At 41.6% G+C, this 21,621-nt stretch overlaps 1 protein-coding gene across 1 annotated transcript in view; it reads right to left on the reverse strand.

Annotated features, from left to right (window-relative positions):
* Positions 1-21,621, reverse strand: part of LOC126252929 (U3 small nucleolar RNA-associated protein 4 homolog) — an 82,585-nt gene that overhangs the window by 58,421 nt on the left and 2,543 nt on the right. The window contains exons 4-7 of the mRNA XM_049953924.1: positions 13,816-13,900; positions 13,402-13,600; positions 11,600-11,718; positions 11,302-11,451 (exon numbers count right to left, since the gene is read on the reverse strand). Of these exons, the coding sequence (XP_049809881.1) occupies positions 11,302-11,451; positions 11,600-11,718; positions 13,402-13,600; positions 13,816-13,900 (553 nt within the window). The remainder of the gene's footprint in view (positions 1-11,301; positions 11,452-11,599; positions 11,719-13,401; positions 13,601-13,815; positions 13,901-21,621) is intronic.

The following is a 21,621-nucleotide window of genomic DNA, read 5'->3' on the forward strand; positions in this document are numbered from 1 at the left end:
CTTTTTACTTCTCTTCTTTTCTGCAATCTCCCCCACCTCCTGACTGTACCTAGCTGCCCTACCCTCTCTCCACCTCATCCCTGTGTGTCCCCCAGCAGCACTTCACTGTCCCCCACCCCAACACTGCTATCCCTCCCTCTCCCTGCTCCAGCCTTCTCCTTACCCCCACCCAGTTGCCACTCCCATCACGCATTGCTGGTTGCATTGTGGCTTCAGCTGCCAGAGGCTGCAGTCAGTGTGTGTGTGTGTGTGTGTGTGTGTGTGTGTGTGTGTGTGTGTGTGATCTACTTTCACTAAATCTAAAATTATTCTGGACCTCTTTAGCCACCAAGTTGACAGTTGGTTGTATCCCTGGTTAGACCTGGTATTTGTCTCAAACTAAGTGTCACTAGGTCATGATTTGCACAGATCCAAAATGGTTCCAATCTTTATTAACAATTAGTCAAATTGCTTCCCTTGAAGGGCAAGTTATGCTTTCATGTAGCAGTGATTCTACAATAGTGGAGAAGCTGCACATATCACACACCATGAGGAACTGCTACTAGATGGTAAAGTCGCAATTCCTCAACTTCAGCACAGAAGCTACATATAAGAATAGCCCTGCTAGCACCTGTCCCCAGAATAACCTCTCCACAGTACCCAACAGCCTTGCAGTACATAGGTATTGGTGATTCACATACCATGTATCCATAACCTAGCAAGGATCATATGAAAGCATTATAAAAGAGGAGCAGACATATCTTGTTGGCTCCCTAAGACCTGTGCCTAAGGCACTTCAATGCCTTGGGGGATCTTGACCTCAGATGTCTTATTTTTATTAGCCACAACAGCTTTGAATCAAATATGACCCACATAATTAAACCAAATCAATACAACATCAAATTGTGTCCTCCATTCACAGACTAAGGAACAATGCAGTGAGCTCCTTATTTTGAACCTTATACTACTCATGACAATTGAAAACAGAATTACATTTAAAATAATGGCTTGAGGGGGACTCTATTCTCTTACTAAAATATGTCAGATAAAACTTCGCCAGCTCGGTATCTAAGAAATCATGGTAAAAGGAAGGGAATGTATGAGCAAAGGCACATCCATGGAAGCCCCAACGATAAAGCTGTTGAAGAATACTGTGCCTCCATACAGTATCACATGGTTTTTTCTGTTGAAAAATGTGCCCATAAACTGCTTTTTTTTCCTTTCAGAATCATCAGTCTTCTGAGTGGTTGGATGTGACTCTTCACAAATTCCTCTCTTGTGCCAACCTCTTCACTTCAGAACAGTACTTGCACCCTAAATCCTCAATTACTTGTTGGATGTATTCAAATCTCTGTCTTCCGATACAGTTTTCACCCTCTACTGTTCCATCTAGCACCCTGATGCCTTAACTTATGATCTATCATCCTGTCCCTTCTTCTCAGCGTTTTTCAGGTGCTCCTTCCTTTGCACATTGTGCGGAGAACCTCCTCAGTTCTTTATCTTATCCGTCCATCTGATTTTAAACATTCCTCTGCAGCATCACATCTCAAATATTATGATTCTCTTCTGTTCCAGTTTTCCCACTGTCCATGATCCACTGCCATACAATGCTGTGCACCTCCAAATGCTCATTCTCGGAAATTTCTTCCTCAAATTAAGGCCAAGGGTTGATACCAGTAGACTTCTCTGGGTCAGGAATACTCTCTTTGCCTGTGCTAGTCTGCTTTTTATGTCCTCTGTGCTTTGTTCATCATACGTAATTTTGCTTCCAAGCAGAATTCTTTAACTTCGTCTACTTCAACTGCCTCTCTGGTGCCTTTACCTTTTCTAAAGCAAAACTGCTCATCATCTAACTGATCCTCAGTTTTCTTTTCCAGTCTTCTGTATATTATTATTGTCAGCAGCTAGGATGCATGATCTATTAAGCTAATTGTGCAATAGTTTTGGTACTTATCTGTCCTTGCTATCTTCAGAATTTTGTGGATGATATTTTTCTGGAAATCTGATGGTGTGCATCACCAGGCTCATAGATTCTACACATCAACTTGAATAGTCGTTTGGTTGCCACTTCCCTCAGTGATTTTAGAAATTCCGATGGAATGTTATCTATACCTTCTGTCTTATTTGATCTGAAGTCTTGCAAAGCTCTTTTAAATTCTGACTCTAATGCTGAATCCCTTATGGCTGACTCCAATTTCTTCTTCTAACATGTCATCAGCCCTTCAATGCACTCTGACCACCTGTCTGCTTTCTCTTCTTTGTTTAACAGTGCGATTCCCATTGCATTCTTAATGTCACCACCTTTGCATTTAATTTCACCGAAGATTATTTTGACTTCTCTATAAGCTGAATCACTCCTCCTGACGATCATTTCTTTATCGATTTCTTCACATTTTTTCCTGCAGCCATATCACTTTGACTGCCCTGCATTTGCTATTTATTTCATTCCTAAAGCATTTATAATGCTGCATTCCTGTCTTTCCCTGAATATTTTTGTACTTACTTCTTTCATTGATCAACTGACAATCAGTCTCTTACCCAAAGTTTATTCGCGGTTACCTTCCTTTTACCTATGTTTGTCTGTCCAACATCTTTGTTTACCCTTTCTAGAAATGTTCACTCCACTTCAATTGAGTTGCTTACTCTGGTGTTCCTTATTACAGTGTCCACATCATTAGTGAACTTCAAATACATCTCGCCATTCTCAGTGTTTTCTTTTACCCCTTCCTTCCACATTGACTCTTTCAGAATATTCTCTTAAACTTTAGTCTGCTCTTCATGATTACCAAATTGTGAACTACGTCTACATCTGCACCTGGGTACATCTTACAATCCAATACCTGATTTTGGAATCCCTGTCTGACAATGATGTAATCCAACTGGAACCTTATCATTTTCCCCCCTCTTTTCCAAGTATACTTCCTCCTCTTGTGATTCTTGAACTGAGAAGATTCTTGAACATAGTATTCACTATTACTGACTGAAATTTTTTGCAGAACTCAGTCTTTCTCCTCTCTCATTCCTACTGCCAAGCCCATATTCTCCTGTAACCATTCTTCTATTCCTTTCCCTACAACCGTGTTTCAATCCCCTATGATTATTAGATTTTCATGAATTACCCATTCAACATTCTCATCTATTTTCCGTATCTCTTCATCTGATACTTGCGGTGTTGGTATATATACCTGATCTATCCCTGTCAGCAATGGTCTGCTCTCGAATCTGATGAGAATGACCCTATCACCAAACTGTTTACAGTAGCTCACTCTTTGCCCTACATTCCTACTCATAAAAAATCTACCCCCGTTACACCATTTTCTGCTGCTGTTGATGTTACTCTACATTTGTCTTATCAGAAATCCTTATCTTCTTTCCATTTCACTTCACTGACCAAACATCTAGAGAGCCTCTGCATTTCCATATTTTCTAGTTTTCCTACTACATTTAAACTTCTGACATTCCATGCTCTGACTCACAGAATGTTATCCCGGTGTTGGTTATGTCACTTTTTCAAAACATGGTCACCTTCCCCTTGGCAGGCCCCACTTCGAGATCTGAATGGGACACTAATCTTTAAGCTTTTGCCAATGGAGAGATGATCATAATACTTTATTCAACTACAAGTCACATGTCCTGAGGGTACATATTCTGTGTCTTTAATGCAGTGGTTTCCATTGCCTTTTGCATCCTCATGCCATTGATAATTGCTGATTCTTGTAAAATGCTATCTCCATAGAAAAGCCTGTTGCATAGCTGTCAGACAGGTAGTCAGTGGTGGAGAGTGTGCAGGGATGTTTCCTGAACTCAAACCAAGACTTGTTAAGAAGCTTCCTGGTCGCCAGCAATCAGGCCACAATGAGTATGCCCTAAGTTCCAAGGTTTTCCATAAATAATTAATTAAGGCAATGTTTCAGTAAACATTTGGGTGTATGTGGTCCTTCCCTTGTTCTAAGAGATGACCAAAACTGCTTCCCTTAACAAGCTGGGAACATATGCTGTCGTCCACATTTTATTGAGAAGTTCTAGGAGGATTTCCTTTTATTTCTATCCAGGTTTACCCAGTACTCTACTTGATTCAGTAGTCAGCAGTGCAGTATCACAAGCTCCAAACCATAACAAATTCAGTTCCAGCGTGCTGTTACAGCAATCAACTTTTCTTGGACCTTAAGTCCAATCCATCACTTTCCATGATTAGAGTGTGTGACAGGGTGCCAGATCTAGCGTGACAACAGCAGTTGTATTGGCAAAATGCTGTGCCATTGTCAGGGTGTTGTTTGGAGATGCTCTTCCTTCAGTATAGCCGCTGCAAGTGGCTTAGTTGTGCTTTCCAGAAACCCATTTAATTACTTCCCATACTTGTTTAGAGCAAGTGAAATGATTTGGAGTGTTAAGGGAATTAGTCAAAATTTCGTCTTACTCTCCTTTACAACAGTGGAATTTGGTTCTTACCATCCAAAAGTAAGCAAGAGTCTCAGCAGTTTATCAGCAGAGCCACTAACTGACCCTGATCGCAGTGCAGCACTTGAGCACTGCTTGGTCTTCGAAATGCATCCTGATGATGAAGTTGTCATTGACCACTTCTCACTGAGCAGTGTTGGTGAGGTTAGGACAGCATACAAAGAGATCAGTGGCAGAGAATGGTCCACGGCAGTACTGAAGCAGACACTCAGCCCCTTCTTTAAGAGGTATAATACACTCCTGGAAATTGAAATAAGAACACCGTGAATTCATTGTCCCAGGAAGGGGAAACTTTATTGACACATTCCTGGGGTCAGATACATCACATGATCACACTGACAGAACCACAGGCACATAGACACAGGCAACAGAGCATGCACAATGTCGGCACTAGTACAGTGTATATCCACCTTTCGCAGCAATGCAGGCTGCTATTCTCCCATGGAGACGATCGTAGAGATGCTGGATGTAGTCCTGTGGAACGGCTTGCCATGCCATTTCCACCTGGCGCCTCAGTTGGACCAGCGTTCGTGCTGGACGTGCAGACCGCGTGAGACGACGCTTCATCCAGTCCCAAACATGCTCAATGGGGGACAGATCCGGACATCTTGCTGGCCAGGGTCGTTGACTTACACCTTCTAGAGCACGTTGGGTGGCACGGGATACATGCGGACGTGCATTGTCCTGTTGGAACAGCAAGTTCCCTTGCCGGTCTAGGAATGGTAGAACGATGGGTTCGATGACGGTTTGGATGTACCGTGCACTATTCAGTGTCCCCTCGACGATCACCAGTGGTGTATGGCCAGTGTAGGAGATCGCTCCCCACACCATGATGCCGGGTGTTGGCCCTGTGTGCCTCGGTCGTATGCAGTCCTGATTGTGGCGCTCACCTGCACGGCGCTAAACACGCATACGACCATCATTGGCACCAAGGCAGAAGCGACTCTCATCGCTGAAGACGACACGACTCCATTCGTCCCTCCATTCACGCCTGTCGCGACACCACTGCAGGCGGGCTGCACGATGTTGGGGCGTGAGCAGAAGACGGCCTAACGGTGTGCGGGACCGTAGCCCAGCTTCATGGAGACGGTTGCGAATGGTCCTCGCCGATACCCCAGGAGCAACAGTGTCCCTAATTTGCTGGGAAGTGGCGGTGCGGTCCCCTACGGCACTGCGTAGGATCCTACGGTCTTGGCGTGCATCCGTGCGTCGCTGCGGTCCGGTCCCAGGTCGACGGGCACGTGCACCTTCTGCCGACCACTGGCGACAACATCGATGTACTGTGGAGACCTCCCGCCCCACGTGTTGAGCAATTCGGCGGTACGTCCACCCGGCCTCCCGCATGCCCACTATATGCCCTCGCTCAAAGTCCGTCAACTGCACATACGGTTCACGTCCACGCTGTCGCGGCATGCTACCAGTGTTAAAGACTGCGATGGAGCTCCGTATGCCACGGCAAACTGGCTGACACTGACGGCGGCGGTGCACAAATGCTGCGCAGCTAGCGCCATTCGACGGCCAACACCGCGGTTCCTGGTGTGTCCGCTGTGCCGTGCGTGTGATCATTGCTTGTACAGCCCTCTCGCAGTGTCCGGAGCAAGTATGGTGGGTCTGACACACCGGTGTCAATGTGTTCTTTTTTCCATTTCCAGGAGTGTATTTCTAGAGACATGAGAACCTGTTTTGGAAAGACCTCATTGCTACTGCTGTGGAGGCTGAGTTACCCACTGTTGTTACAGTAGGTCGAGTTTGTCAGTTTGTGAAAGGGCTTTTGGTGCAGTTCACCGCTAAGACAATTTCTGCCTGGCACCATTACACAGCTATGTCCCAGGGTCAGGTAACAGGACAAGAAAACGAAGGTTCTACAACGCTCCAACAAATTAATAACAAAGTCGTACAAATGAATTAAAAGGTTTACTTATCTTTGTGACTAGTTGAATAATTAAGTCTGCAACACTGATTGTAATATAACACAAAAAAGGCCCTCAATGGCTAAGTGCAAATAATCATAGGTTAACTTCACAGTACATAGCAAATGCAATTTGCAACTACTGTCTGTTTACTTCTAACAGTTCACTAAACAACATTCCCTGTGTATGTCAGCCCAAGTGGGCGAGAGCTGCTCTTCTATCTTCCAAGTAGGCTTCTGTCCATTGTCGTCTGGCCACTGGCAGATTGCACTCGGCCACAACTGGCCGAGGCAAAGTCGATATCTTCCTCCTTGGTGCTGCCCTTGGTGGTGATGGAACTCGTACAAGTGGTGAACCTCTATGGCACTGGCACCAGCTCGTATCTTTGTGCCTGTGGTGCTTTTGCCCTGGCTTTGTCTTGTTCAGATGACACAGCACCCTTCACAGCTCATCCTCAGTGACAGTACTTGGTCGATCCCAACAACACATTACGTGCATCAAAGTTTCCCCACAGACGAGGAACAGACAGTAAACTGTGCAGTAAGGTCCTTTAATAGACTAGAACTAGGCCCGTATCTTCATTAATGGGCAAATATATGGGAGTAAGTGACATGCTGTATGTCAGATGCACTACAGCAGCACCTGCTTGCAAATAAATGTTGAGGAGGAGATGCAAGGAGTGGCATTTGCCACAAACAAATATTGGCACACCAGCCATTAGACCTTCCCCTGTGAGGGTATCCTTACGGTAGTGGCTGTATCTTATTAGTACAGGGTTATCAGTAACTTCAAGATGAGTCACGTCAAGACATAAACACAAAGGCCTTCCCTGTGCTAATAGTTTGAGCACCTACATGTGTTCCTGAACACATTCACACTGCACTACAGTACGAGAGTCACTTTGTAGGTGTGGTTTTTCTACAACGATCTTAAACTTGGTGCCAAAATTGTAGACATGTGGCAATTGAGGGTTTAGATGAGGGACTGCCTAGTTTCACTTGGCAGACTTCATATTCCAATCCAGAGGAGGTACCAAGTGGCACAGAGACACAATAAAAAAGGGGCTGCTAGATATTATCAGCTACTGGACTAAGTTATTCAGCAGAGATAGACAAAATCAAACACACACATTCCCACATTTCCATCACAGACTTTCCATTGATTGGCTTCATAGTCAGAACAGGTCATCTGCAGACTCATCAGTTAAACCAAATGTGGAATGGTCTGAGAGTTCATTCTCTTCCACTTCCGTTTATTTTAATTCCACTGTGATGCTTACTAGGCTTTCTAACATCGTTTTGTTGTTGTGGAGCTTGCTTTCATGTGCACTTACTACACTATTCTCCTATTTGCTTATTACTGGCAATGGCATAATAGTTGACTTGCAACAACATGTGCCTGAGCATGCATTTGTACTTAATGATGCTGATCTGCATCTGAACAGACGTGCTGGCTTTGGTAATTGGCATCTAAACTACTGAAGCAATTGGTGGCTGCACTGACTTGTGTAATTTTTTTCTCCTCAACATATGACACACACTTGGTGACTAATCCCCTGCACCTTCTTTTCCTCCTGAAATGTTTTGCAATTTAGATTCCACGGGACATGATCCCTGGAGAACTTGATATACAATTCAGGAAATCAGCCAGTGACTCCTGCTCTATAAGCTTCCACGCACATCACATTTGCCACACAATATCTGTCCATTATATGGAAGTGTTGTGTAGCTAATATCACTGACACTTAAAACACAACAGAGGTTTGGTATATATGGCCTCATTTTCAGGGGTGGGGGGGGGTGGGGGAAGGTCTGCCATACATCAATCAACAACAAATAAAATTAATTTTACTTCCTTACAAGGTGATATAAACGTTCACTGTTAAATTACAGTAAGAAGTCTGCATGCATTAAAACAGAGGAGACAATGTTCTTCATGAAATAACTAATCTACTATAACAATGAAGATAATCTATGCTTGAAAATATAATATAAACAATGTAGACAGACTGCTACTTACTGTAAAGATGACATATTAAGTTGCAGACAGGCACAACTAAAAGACACTTACACAGAGCTTTCATCCACAGGCTTCATCAGCAGAGGACAAACGCGCCATTCATACTCAAAGCAAGCACACATTACACACACGACTGCCAACTCCAGCAGTTCAGGCCAGAATGCAACTGTCACATGGGATGGAAGCTGCAGTCTGGAGGGGGTGAGGAAGGGGACAGGATAGTAATGTATGGGTGGGTGGAGAGAGGGATGCTGACTAGCAGAGTGTGCAGGGACTAGAATGCCAACAGGTGTAGCATCAGGAGTTTGTGGGACAGGGAGAGGGGGAAAAAAGGAATGAAAAAGGTGAGAAGCAGGGATACATGGGCGGGTACATTTGCAGAGGGCAGCAAACTAACAGGGTGGGTGACGAGAATTGGGAGGAGATTATAGGACAGAGGGGGTGGAAACTGTTGGGTGTAGGGACAGTATGTTACTGTAGGTTGATGCTGGGATAACTATGGCATGGAAAGAATGTTTTACAATAACTGCCATCTGCACAGTTCAGAAAACGTGGTGGTAGAGGAGAGGATCCAGATGGCTTGTGTAGTGAAGCAGCCATTGAAATTGAGCTTGTTATATTCGGCTCCATGTTGTGCTACAAGTTGGTCTACTTTATTTTGACCACAGTCTAGCAGTGGCCATTCGTCCTGGTGGACAGCTGGTTGGTAGTAATATCAACATAAAAAGCTGTGCAAAGACTGCAGCAGAGCTGGAAATAACATGGCTGCTCAAAACAAATCCTGACCTAATCATCCTATCTACAGACAAATGTTGCACCATCATTGTTATGAATCACAGTGACTACCTGGCAGAAGGCCTCCAGCAATTGTCTGACTCCTCCACCTATAAACTCTGGCAGAGTGATCCCTTCCCGGAAGCCCAACACAACCTCCAATCCCAGCTTAAATCCTTAGGCCCTTGTTAGATCCTTTCCCCCAAATCCATTTCCCTCCTGACCCCTATGACACTCAGCACACCCACCTACTACATGCTCCCCAGAATCACAAACCCAAGCCTGGATGCCCCATTGTGGCTTGCTGTTGTACCCCTACAGAAAGAATTTTGACCATCATTGACCAACACCTCCAACCAGTTGCCCATAATCCAGTCTCCCACATCAAAGACACCAATCACTTTCTTCACTGACTCTCCACCATCCCCATCCCTTTACCTTCTGGATCCTTATTCATCACTTAACACCACCTCCCTAAACACCAATGTCCCTCATGCACATAGTCTTAGCACTATTGAACACTATCTTCCCAGCATCTTTCACACTGCAAACTAACCACCTCATTCGCCATACACCTTACTAACTATAACATAGCCTAGAACTACTTCTCCTCTGATGGGAGGGTATACAAACAATCCACAGCACAGCCATTGGCACTCGCAGGGCACCTTCCTATGGCAACCTGCTTACGGGCCATCTACAGGAGACCCTCCTAACATCCCAAACGCCAAACCCCTAGTCTGGTTCAGGTTCATTGATGGTATATTCACGATCTAGACTCAGGGCCAAGACACGTCATCTTCATTCCTACAAAACCTCAACACCTTCACTCCCATCTGCTTCACCTGGTCCTCCTGAATCCAGTGTGTCACCTCCCTAGATGTAGACCTTTTCCTCTATGGTGGCTCCATCCGCACCTCTGTCCATATTAAACCCACCAAACACCAACAGCACCTACATTTTGACAGCTGTCATCCCTTTCACGCCAAAAAATCCCACCCATACCGCCTGTCCCCCAGGGATGGCATATCTGCAGAGACAAGAACTCCCTTACTCAGTATGCCGCAAGAGTCTCACCAAGGCCTTCACAGACCTACTCTGCAAACAGATCTCCCATGTCATTTCTCCTCATAGCCCCAATCCTCCCACCAACCCCAAGAACCAGCCACAATGGAGTGCCCCCTTCATCACCCAGTACCACCCTGGACCACTGAACCATATCCTTTGCCAGGGCTTTGATTACCTACCATCACACTCTGAAATGAGGGACATCCCACCCCTTTGTACTCTTCATAAAGTGGTGCTCTGGAACCCACCCAACCTCTGGAACATCCTAATCCGTCTGTACGCCACTCCCAATCCCAACCCCTCACCATATGGATCATATCGCTGTTGAAGACCCATTTGCAAGACCTGCCCAATCCACTTGCCCAGCACTTCCTATCTCAGTCCTGTCATAGGTTTATCAGGGGCCGGGCCACCTGTGAAAGCAGCAGTGTTATTTACCAGCTCTGCTGCAATCACTGTACAGCTTTTTATACTGGTATGACTACCAGCTGTCCATGGGGATGAACACCCACTGCCAAGGTGTTGCCAAGAGCAATGTCAGCCACCCTGTGGCATGAACAGCCACTGCCAAACTTGCCCAAGAGCAAAGTAGGGCACCCTGTGGCAAAACATGCAGCTGAACGGAACATCTTTAATTTCAGTGACTGTTTCACAACCCTGACCATCTGGATTCTCCCGTCCACTACCAACTTTTCTCCTTAGAACACATTCTCTGCTCTCAAAATATCCCAGTCTCAACCTACGGTGAACTACTGTTCCCACATCCTCCAACCCCCCCCCCCCCGTCTTATCATCTCCTCCCCATTCTTGTTTCCCACCCTATTAATGTCCTGTCAATAACAAGGTTATTACAAATGGGACACAAAGGCAGGGAAGGAAAAAGGCCCTGTTCTTTTGAAAGGGATCATCCCAATGATATTCCTTTCTTCAAGTATGAGAAAGGAGAAGTTGGAGCTAAGGGGTGACAAGGGGACACACAGAAAAAGTAGGGTAACAAAAGAGCAGTTGAGACAGTCAAAAGCACACAGTAGCTTAAGTTATTATTTAATACATGTCCATTAAATGCTTAACCTCACTTTCAGAAAAAACTTACCTCCTGAGAATAAGTGACCATTCTCATCCAGAGCTAATGCTCTGACATCGTGGTCATGAATACGACGTTGTACTGATTTTACCCAGCGACTTTTTCGGCCCTGGCCCTTGATTTTTACATTAACGTAATTGGCAATGATTGGATCCATCCCTGTATGAAAATTGGATATGTAATACACAATAAAAACTGATACACAATTTGACATGCACCATTCAGTACACTAAAGATTCTTATAATTAATGCAAAAGTACAAGAGAGATTCCATTTACAGAAGTTATGATTTAATTTTTGCACTAACCAGCACAATAAATGTTTGTTTGATCTCTAGAAAGACACAAACAAAAAATGTCTGCCATGTGGCTCTCATGGCTTTCTGACAAAACACCCATGTTGCCATCCCAAAAGCACACCTGACCCCTGAAATGAAGAAGCCATAGATGTAATATTCACATAATTTCATAGTGTTATGGATATTTTCTCTACTCATTCACCATGGTTCTATATGATTAAAATTAATGAATCATGTGAACATTACCAGTAAGCATCTCAGAACATTTACCACACAACAGACCTGCCACCTGTTCAGTCTTACCTATATTTGCTTAACCATGCAAAAATAAAGATTTTTGTGTAACCCCAATTTTTTTTCTTTTTCTTCTTTGAACTTTCTGGAGCTACTCAGCTGTACACTGGCACATATAAGTAGACAAAATCTCATATATATACGGTATTATAAATGAGAAAGTTTGTGTGTGTGTGTGTGTGTGTGTGTGTGTGTGTGTGTGTGTGTGTGTGTGAGAGAGAGAGAGAGAGAGAGAGAGAGAGAGAGAGAGAGAGATTAGATTCAGTTTTTGTGCCATAGACCCAAAAATGAGATGATTCTTTTGGGTGCGGAATATGTCAGAAAGTGTAAAATAAAGAACATAAATCATCTGAATGAAATACTTACCACTCTGATCATTTGTCAGGAGACAGTAAAAATAGGTGAATACATTACAGTAAAATGGATCTGCTAATATTTACAGAATTAATACACTGTCAAAATGAAACATAGTTACGCATTTTTAATAAAGTGATTATCCACAAAATACCTAGTCTTGATTGGTGTGGCCCAGTGCTATCAAAACTGAAATATAACAGACATTTTTACTTAAGCTGGTCTAACAGTCCCGGTTAAGATATTCATCTATAGAATAGAAGGAGTTGCCTATCAAAAAGTCTTTCAAACTCTGTTTAAACAGTGATTTATCTGAAACCAAGTTTTTAATGGTAACTGGCATTTTATTGAAAATGTGTGTTCCTGAATACTGGACCCCTCCTTGGACCAAGGTAAGTGATTTTAGGTCTTTATATTGATTGTTCTGATTCCTCGTATTGATCCTATGTTTTGAGCTATTGGTTGGAAACAAGAATATATTAATTGTAACAAATTTTATCAAGGAATAAATATACTGAGAACCAGTGGTTGGAAAACAAAGTTCCTTGAACAGGTTTCCACCCAATCTTCTTGAATTTACACCAAAAACAATTCTTATTACATGCTTTTGCACGCTATAATCTTTTGCTCGATTTGATGAGTTATCCCAGAATATGATCCTGTATGACATAATGGAATGAAAGGAAGCAAAGTATGCAAGTGTTTTTATATTTATATCTCTTACATCTGACATAGTTTTCACTGCAAATACAGATTTGTTTAGGCACTTCAGCAATTTTGTGGTATGCCCTTCCAAATTGAATTTTTTATTGAGGTGTAATCCCAGAAATTTAACACTGTCAATCTCTTTGATCTGCCTGCCTTCATATGTTATACATATGTTGGTAAATAATAATGAGGAAATCTCTTAAAGGTTCTGAACTGGATATAGTGGGTCAAGAACGTTTTAAGGTTCTTCTAAGGTTTTGTCAGGAAGGTGTGTGTGTGTGTGTGTGTGTGTGTGTGTGTGTGTGTGTGTGATTTTTTTAAAAAGGCAGGAAAAACAAAAGCTGTACAATAGATCTCACCCTTTGTTGAACAAATTACATGCTTTAAAAAAATTATATATATATATGGTATAGAATGCTACAATATCTACAACCAACTCTGAAAATATAACTTGCCTTGAGTCACCACTAATTACAGTAAAATCATCAGTCACTGCTAAGCACCACACAATAGTTTCTTTTTTGGTTTGTGAGCGTCCTGTTGTCATCCTATGGATAGCATGTCCAGTATTCACATTCCAGATGCGTATTGTATCACTTGAGCCGCTCACTATGAAATCTCCAGTTGCATCCCAAGAAAGACACAATATGCGGCCTGTCAAATCAAATTAACAATAATTACTCATTATAACTGCTCTTTTTTAATACATGGAAAATAAATAATGTATTCACAGTACATCAAAGAAAGAAAAACTACTACATAGTATATTTGCAAAGAAATAAGTTTCAAGAGAAAAGATGACAATCCATACCCCCTAATTTAAAAACTATGGTGTAGAAGTGACTACATAATAAAAGTTTATCACAAACCTTCCTGTTTGTCCAGAACTTTTTCATACTGCAGTCCATCATCTGTTATGGAAAATATGTTAATGTAACCATCTTCTGTACCAACCTGGAAAATTGATATATTAGCTAAAATAACGTTGGGAGAAAAATAACTTTTATCTGAACTACTTTTTGCAATTGGTGTAATCTGATTTATATGAGGTGCTATCCAAAATTTTCGGGACTGGTGCTACCATCTGTTGAAAACCTTAACTTTGGGCTAATAGTCACCATCACCCTTGAAGTAGTTCCCATCAGCACGTACACACCAGTCCCAGCGCTTCTGCCACTGGTCAAACATTTTCTGGATGTCCTGTTCTTTGAGGGATTTTATCACCGCCCAGTGATGCTTCTTGAATCCTCTCTAGAGTGTCGAACTGACGGCCTTTTAACTTGAGTTTCAGTTTTGGGAATAGCACGAGTACGGTGGGTGGGGTACAACCGCCATGTTTTTTTTGCCAAAAACGTCCTGGTGAGCAAGGATGTGTGACATGGCGTGTTGTCATGATTCAGCAGCCAGTTCCCTTGATGCCAAAGTTCGGGACATCGTCGCCGCACGTTTTCATGGAGCCATCGCAAAACGTCACAGTAGTAGGTGGAATTCACTGTTTGGTTGGGTGGGACGAATTCTTCGTGCACAATTCCCTTGGTATCAAAGAAAACAATGATCATGCTCTCCACTTCGCTCTTCACCTGTCTCACTTTTTTGGGTCTTGGAGAGCCACTCAAACACATGCGTCCGGCTCATGCTCTGTCCCCCAAACACTTGCTGAATCATTGCAAGGGCCTTCGTAGCACCCGAGATTCGCACAGAATTTGATACACACGTGTTGTTCTGTTCACGGACCTATCGTAAAATCACCACAAACCAAACACAGAGTACTACGGATATCACTGTGGACATGCAACATGTCGTCCCAGCTGAATGCCACTCCGCACACTGACTCATCAGATATGCATCTCTCGCCACCTAGTGGTACAAAGATCTACTACTCCTACTTTCCAAATGGTAGCACCAGTCCCGAAAATTTTGGATTCCACCTCGTATGTACAGTGCTTAATGTTGGTATTGATATGCTGTCAATCTGCTAAACAGTAGCTCTTTTCAATGTGCTACTGTTGCTTTCAAATGCATTTGTACCAACATTTCAGTTTCTATCTCACAACAGAAGCAATGCCTTCAGTTTGTTACGGCGAGTTAGAATGGAAAAAAAATTCTTTTTCACATTTTTGGATTTTTATCTCATTATACAGTTTGCAATTCTCCTAATAAAATGATTATATATATATATATATATATATATATATATATATAGTATTTTATTTTATTAAATATAATCTACACCGTTTGAAAATGTTAAAATTTTTACATGCATTACTTAAAAATCTAATAAAATCGCCAATTTTTTATACAGAAGGCTATGGATTGCTGTGTTATAAAGGTTAAATTACGTGTTTGTATTGGTAGCACTGTCAAAAACAGTATCGCATCGTTTCATAGTATAAACACACATTGTATGTCTAAGTGCTAATGTTTTTCCAAAGAAAAGTAACGAACAGATTGGTAAATGCTTCCAGAATGAGATTTTCACTCTGCAGCGGAGTGTGTGCTGGTATGAAACTTCCTGGCAGATTAAAACTCTGTGCCGGACTCAGACTCGAACTAGGGACCTTTGTCTTTTGTCGGCAAGTGCTCTACCCCAAAGCGAAGTGTTTTTTTAAAAAAAACATGGGTTTCATGGTAATAGATTTTTTGAATAAAGGGAAACATTGTGCTTGGCATGTGAAGTTACAGACAATGAAATACAGGCAAACTCGTTAGTATCTAGAGAAACACCCATTAGTGCTAAGAAGATTAAAATAAAACATTGTGATACACAGTTTTCTCATAGTGAAAGTAATGTAAATGGTAGGTTAGGTTATATTATGATAGATTTACACATCCTAACAAGAGTGTTGGGTGAACGTGTGTGTTGTAAAATATGTGGAGGGCCAGTTCGTTTACATGAAGACAGTGAGGTATCAAATGGACTAGCCAGGAAACTTGTCATTAATTCTGCAGTTGTAAATATACTCATTCATTTTGGAATTCTGATAAGTGTAAAAATAATTATTTTGAAGTAAATGTTAGGTGGTTTTATGGATTGAGAGCTATTAGTAAAGGATACACTGCAGCAGAAACAATGTGTGCGTGATGAATATGCCACACCCACCTCGTAAAATGGACAAGTATGCAGGATTTATTGGAGCTGCTGTGGAATCTGTTGCATGTGAGTGAATGAAGGGTGTTGCAAACAAAGCTGTTGAAATAAAATGATGGTATGACTGACATACCAGTAACTTTTGATGGCACTTGGCAGAAGTGCAGCTACAGTTCTAAGAATTCTGTCACTACAGTGACCAGTGTGGACACAGGAAAGGTAATAGATTTCCAGAGTTTAACCAAACATTGTTATAACTGAAATGATAATTAAATGGACACCCTAGCTGCAAACAGGCGTTGATGTACTTCATTGTGGACATGTTGAAAATGTGTGCCCCAACCGGGACTCGAACCCGGGATCTCCTGCTTACATGGCAGACGCTCTATCCATCTGAGCCACCGCGGGAACAGAGGATAGTGCGTCTGCAGGGACTTATCCCTTGCACGCTCCCCGTGAGATCCACATTCGCAACATGTCCACACCACTACATTCGTAGTGCGCCTAATAGATGTTTGCCCATCATACTCATTACTCGTGGCAGATTAATCTACCAAGTCCCGTACGAGTTCGGGCATAGCGTGTGCCTTCGCACAAGGAGGTCAATGGCCGGGAAGCCATATTTTTAACTATATATGACGGTAGTATCTGTTCACGAAAGAACAGTTACCGTGCATGACCCTGCAGCTTTGCTAGAAATGAAATGATAATTAAATGGACACCGTAGCTGCAAACAGGCGTTGATGTACTTCATTGGGGACATGTTGAAAATGTGTGCCCCGACCGGGACTCGAACCCAGGATCTCCCGCTTACGGTCGGGGCACACATTTTCAACATGTCCCCAATGAAGTACATCAACGCCTGTTTGCTACTAGGGTGTCCATTTAATTATCATTTCATTTCTAGCAAAGCTGCATGGTCATCCACGGTAACTGTTCTTTCGGGAACAGATACTACCATCATATATTGTTATAACTGTAAATCAGGTAATGAAGAAGGACACATCTGTTACACAAATTATGAAGGAACAAGTGGTCATATGGAGTTCTCTGCAGCTACTGAAATCTTTAGTGAATCTGTGAACGAAAAGGGAGTGTGTTACACTAAGTTCTTAGGTGATGGGAGACTGAAAAGCATGTAACAGTGTACTAACTGCTCAGCCTTATGGTGTGAAGATTATCACAAAACTGGAATGTGTTGGTCATGTCCAGAAGAGGATGGTCACCATGTCGAGGAACTTGAAACAAAGTCTGAGAGACAAGAAACTTTCTGATACTAAAACCTCAAGAGGCAGGCTGACAGACAAAATGACTGATGAACTACAGCAGTATTATGGGATGGCCATAAGAAATAATACTGAGGATTTGTTGAAAATGAAGCAGGCGAAATGGGCTACCTTCTGCCACAGACTGTCAACTGATGAAAAAGCAGTACACCACCTTTGCCCTCCTGGACCTGATTCATGGCGCAATTACCACAATGCCCAGTACTCAAACAGTTCATGCAGCCATAAACATACCATCATGGATATCATAAAAAATATTTACAGAGACCTGGCAAATCCTGAATTACTGAAGAAGTGTCTGCATAGTCAGATTCAAAATTCCAGTGAGTCGTTCAATAATCTTATATGGACTCACTTACCAAAAAATGTTTTTGATGGAATAAAGAAGTGAGGGAGGGCAGGGGGGGGGGGGGGTCAGTGATGCTGTTATTGCTTTAAATGATGGCAACTTGGTATGGGGGAAAGTGTTACAGCATATGGGAATTAATCCCGGATCAAACTGCATCAGAGAACTTGAACAGATGGACAAGGTCACATTGATAAAGCAAAGTATGCAGTACAGTTGGCCACTAAGGAGTCCAGAAAGAAGAAAAAACTTGGAAAAAGATCAAGAGGATGATATACAGTATGTGCAAGGTGCTTCTGAGTGCCTAAAAAAGTTAAGCATATATTAAGTGAGTTACAGTCTTTTGAAACTTTAGAAGGCGTTCCTGAAAATTTACATTTTCTGTTCCATTTTTCCCTAAATCTTAGAAACCACCTTAAGTAGAGTACTAAAATTTTCAAGGAGTAACAACATACATTTTGGAGTCTACTGAACTAAAAGAAGAACATAATGTTATGTATAATTAAAATTATTTAGGATAACGTAGAAAAAAGTAAACAAAATTTTAACTATGTAATTAAAAATTGTATTTCTGAAAGCAGTGGCTGAAATGCAATTATTGTAGTTCAGTAGTCTCAGAAGATACAGTTTAATGTCCTGTAAAAGTTTCATGTCAATGGCTACAGTGGTTCCTAAAATACAGGGAAGCCAAGTCACTAATTTTAACATTATCGGGATAGGGTGTTCCATCTCCCTTTAAACAGCTGTGCATGTAATTTCCATGGTTAAATGGTGATGTTATGTATATGCAGTTCCAACAGATAATAATCAGGGGGCAAGTATAATGTGCAACACAAATTGTTTCAATATCTTGAAACCAAATTTTCAAAGAAATTCAATTATAAACCATGTCAGTAGGAGAATGCCCTCTAGCACTCTGAATTGCTTTTTGTACTGCAATATTTCCACTTTGACCTCAATAAAATGATTCACATGCACTGCTAATGTATGTAGACAAAGCTCTGCTCTGAGATCATCATACTCATAAAAAAATATAACTACTTTTTGTTATTTTGTGCCAATGATGTGCATAAACACTAGAGAAACTGAATACTCAATAATACAGAAGAATCACTAAGGGAGTACATCTGAAATCAATATAGAAAGCAAAGCAAAAGTGACTGATACATCACAAATGTATATTTCGAACCGTTTTCAGTCATCAGTCATACAAATGTTAGACATGCTCCACTTCCTTTTATCATGGCCATGTGCACACCTAATACACTCAATGAACCAAATACATTTTAATCTTTGGTATTCACTAAAATTCTCCTCCTTCATAATTCCATGGCCACAATCTTACTAATAAATATTATTTTCTTACTGTCTATATATGTGATTGACATACTGTTGTGTTCAAAACAGATGACCAACTGAGGTAGTAGAATGGTTAAGATAACGGCCCTAAATCTCTCTCTCTCTGTGTGTGTGTGTGTGTGTGTGTGTGTGTGTGTGTGTGTGTATGTTTAGCTATTACTTGCCTGTCTATACATTGCTCTCCAACTTTTCTATTTGGTGAGTAGTTATTTAACCTCATACGAAACATGGTGTAGACCGTTCTGGACTTTGGACTTCCCAAATGAGGATGAAAGGTCAGTCCTGATAAATCAGAGCCTTCAACACCATCCACTGAGTTTGACCAATGAGTTTGAATCAATGGAGACAATGACATCACTCATCCTCATGGCACAAAAATATGAACATGAATTATGGAATTGTGTAAATTCTTAATAATAAATATTGAATCAAGGAAAATTGGTGCTTTTGGATAGGTACAAACTAAAATAACAACCACAAACCAAAGAAAATACTAACATATACAAAAAAACAGAAAAACATGACACAACAGCTGGAAAAAGAAGAGGCACACAAAATCAGTGTGAACCAACTTGAACTGATGCCAAAAACTGCACTCAAACCACACAATATAAATGAAAGGCCCGATGCCAATACGGTAAGTCAAAATCAATACTGATACAGAAATCAAGAAGCAATGCCAATATTCTGTTTGAACAGGACTACTGACCAACCGCTGTCTGAAAAGCAAAATAAATGTACCCTAAGGGGGAAAAAAGAACAGGACAGCATTACATAGATAAAAACAGTAAGACAATAAAACTGAGCTTCAACATAAAAGCTGTTGAATAATATCGTAACCATTTTTTGGAAAACTCAATAATTATGACTTCATAGAAGTATCAAATATTACACACAGTACAAAAAAGGATGTATTAAAATTCTTGTTAAACATCTTTTATACATCACCAACAGATTATGAAAGTACTTATGACACTAACACTTGCACATGATGGTGTTTCTACCAGATAATTAAATCTTGTGCTGAGAGAGAGAGAGAGAGAGAGAGAGAGAGAGAGAGAGAGAGAGAGAGAGAGAGAGAGAGAGAGAGAGGGAGGGAGGGAGGGAGAGGGAGAGAGAGAGAGAGAGAGGGAGGGGAGGAGGAGGATGGTGGAATCTGCAACTACAAAGATACTCACTCTGCAAGCCACCATATGGTGTGTTGGCAGAATGTACCCTGTACAACTACTACTCATTTCCTTTCCTGTCCTACTAGAAAACTTACATTTTCTAAAATTTACAGCTAGCTACCATTCATCACACCAACTATAAATTTTGTCTATGTTAACTTTTAACATTCTACAGTCACTCAACTATGACAACTTACCAAACACCACGGAATCATCACCAACCAACCGCAGATTGGTTCCCACCATGCATGCCAAATCATTTATTTATACAGAGAGCAACAGTGGTCCTATCACACTTCCCTGACGATACCCGTCTCCAACGAACACTCACTGTCAATGACATCATACTGTGTACTATTACTTATGAAGTTTTCGAGCCACTCACATATCTGTGAACTTATTCCATATGTTCGTTCCTGGAAATACGGAAGCGTCCGATCCCGCCCGTCTACTTTGACCCATGACGACACAAATATGGCGGAAACGACCATAAACCACGATTCCAATATGGTGCATATAAAGTCGGTACGTACACATTATGAGATCGAAAATACATCAAAAAACAAACACACACACTTTCCACAAAAAGCATAATGACACTAATAGGACAAGCGCGGGAAATGGGGTGTTTTTGGGTGGGGGCAAACTAAATATAAACAAATTTACACACCCAACCCCATACAAACCGACGAAAAAAACCGACATCACAAAACTCCCCAAATACCACTAAACACAATATCATCTGGAATCGGACACTTCCCTTGACCTATATAGCTCAACAGCAGCTCCCAATCCCATAAATTAGGATCGAACACTTCCCTTGGCCTATATAGCACAAAAACATCTCCCGATACCAATATCAACATACACAGCCACACATTGGGATCGAACACTTCCCTTGACCTGCGCACTGTTAATTTTATCAGTCATATCCAGTCCTGAACAAAAACAACAACCTATTAACCTTACTAAAATTACCACACGATGTACAGTGAACAACACTAAATTAATCTTGACACAAAATCGTTAACTCACTGAAACGAATTCCACTACAAACACAACCGACACTCGAACAATTCTGGATAATGAGCAAAAGCAAACTGAGCCCATTACACCACACAAACGAGAAAATCAGATGTTCTGACAAACTGACCTGTAGCACAGCCTGAGGCCGAAATTAGGTTGGAATGTAACAGTTTTGTTGGAGAGTTGGTAAAGCTGATGTGTAGCGTGCCCTGATACATACATTTGTCACTGCAATAACCCATTTGTATATCTTATTCCCGATTTTACTGAAAATTACAATGAGGTTACATTCTAATCTAACAGAACAAAATACTAACTAACATTATTTACGAACCATAGGAAATTATGAATGGGGATCCTGATTTGCTACTGCCAACCAATTCATGCTTCGTGTTCGGTTC

Source organism: Schistocerca nitens, chromosome 4, assembly GCF_023898315.1.
Source record: "Schistocerca nitens isolate TAMUIC-IGC-003100 chromosome 4, iqSchNite1.1, whole genome shotgun sequence".
Lineage (NCBI taxonomy): Eukaryota > Metazoa > Arthropoda > Insecta > Orthoptera > Acrididae > Schistocerca > Schistocerca nitens.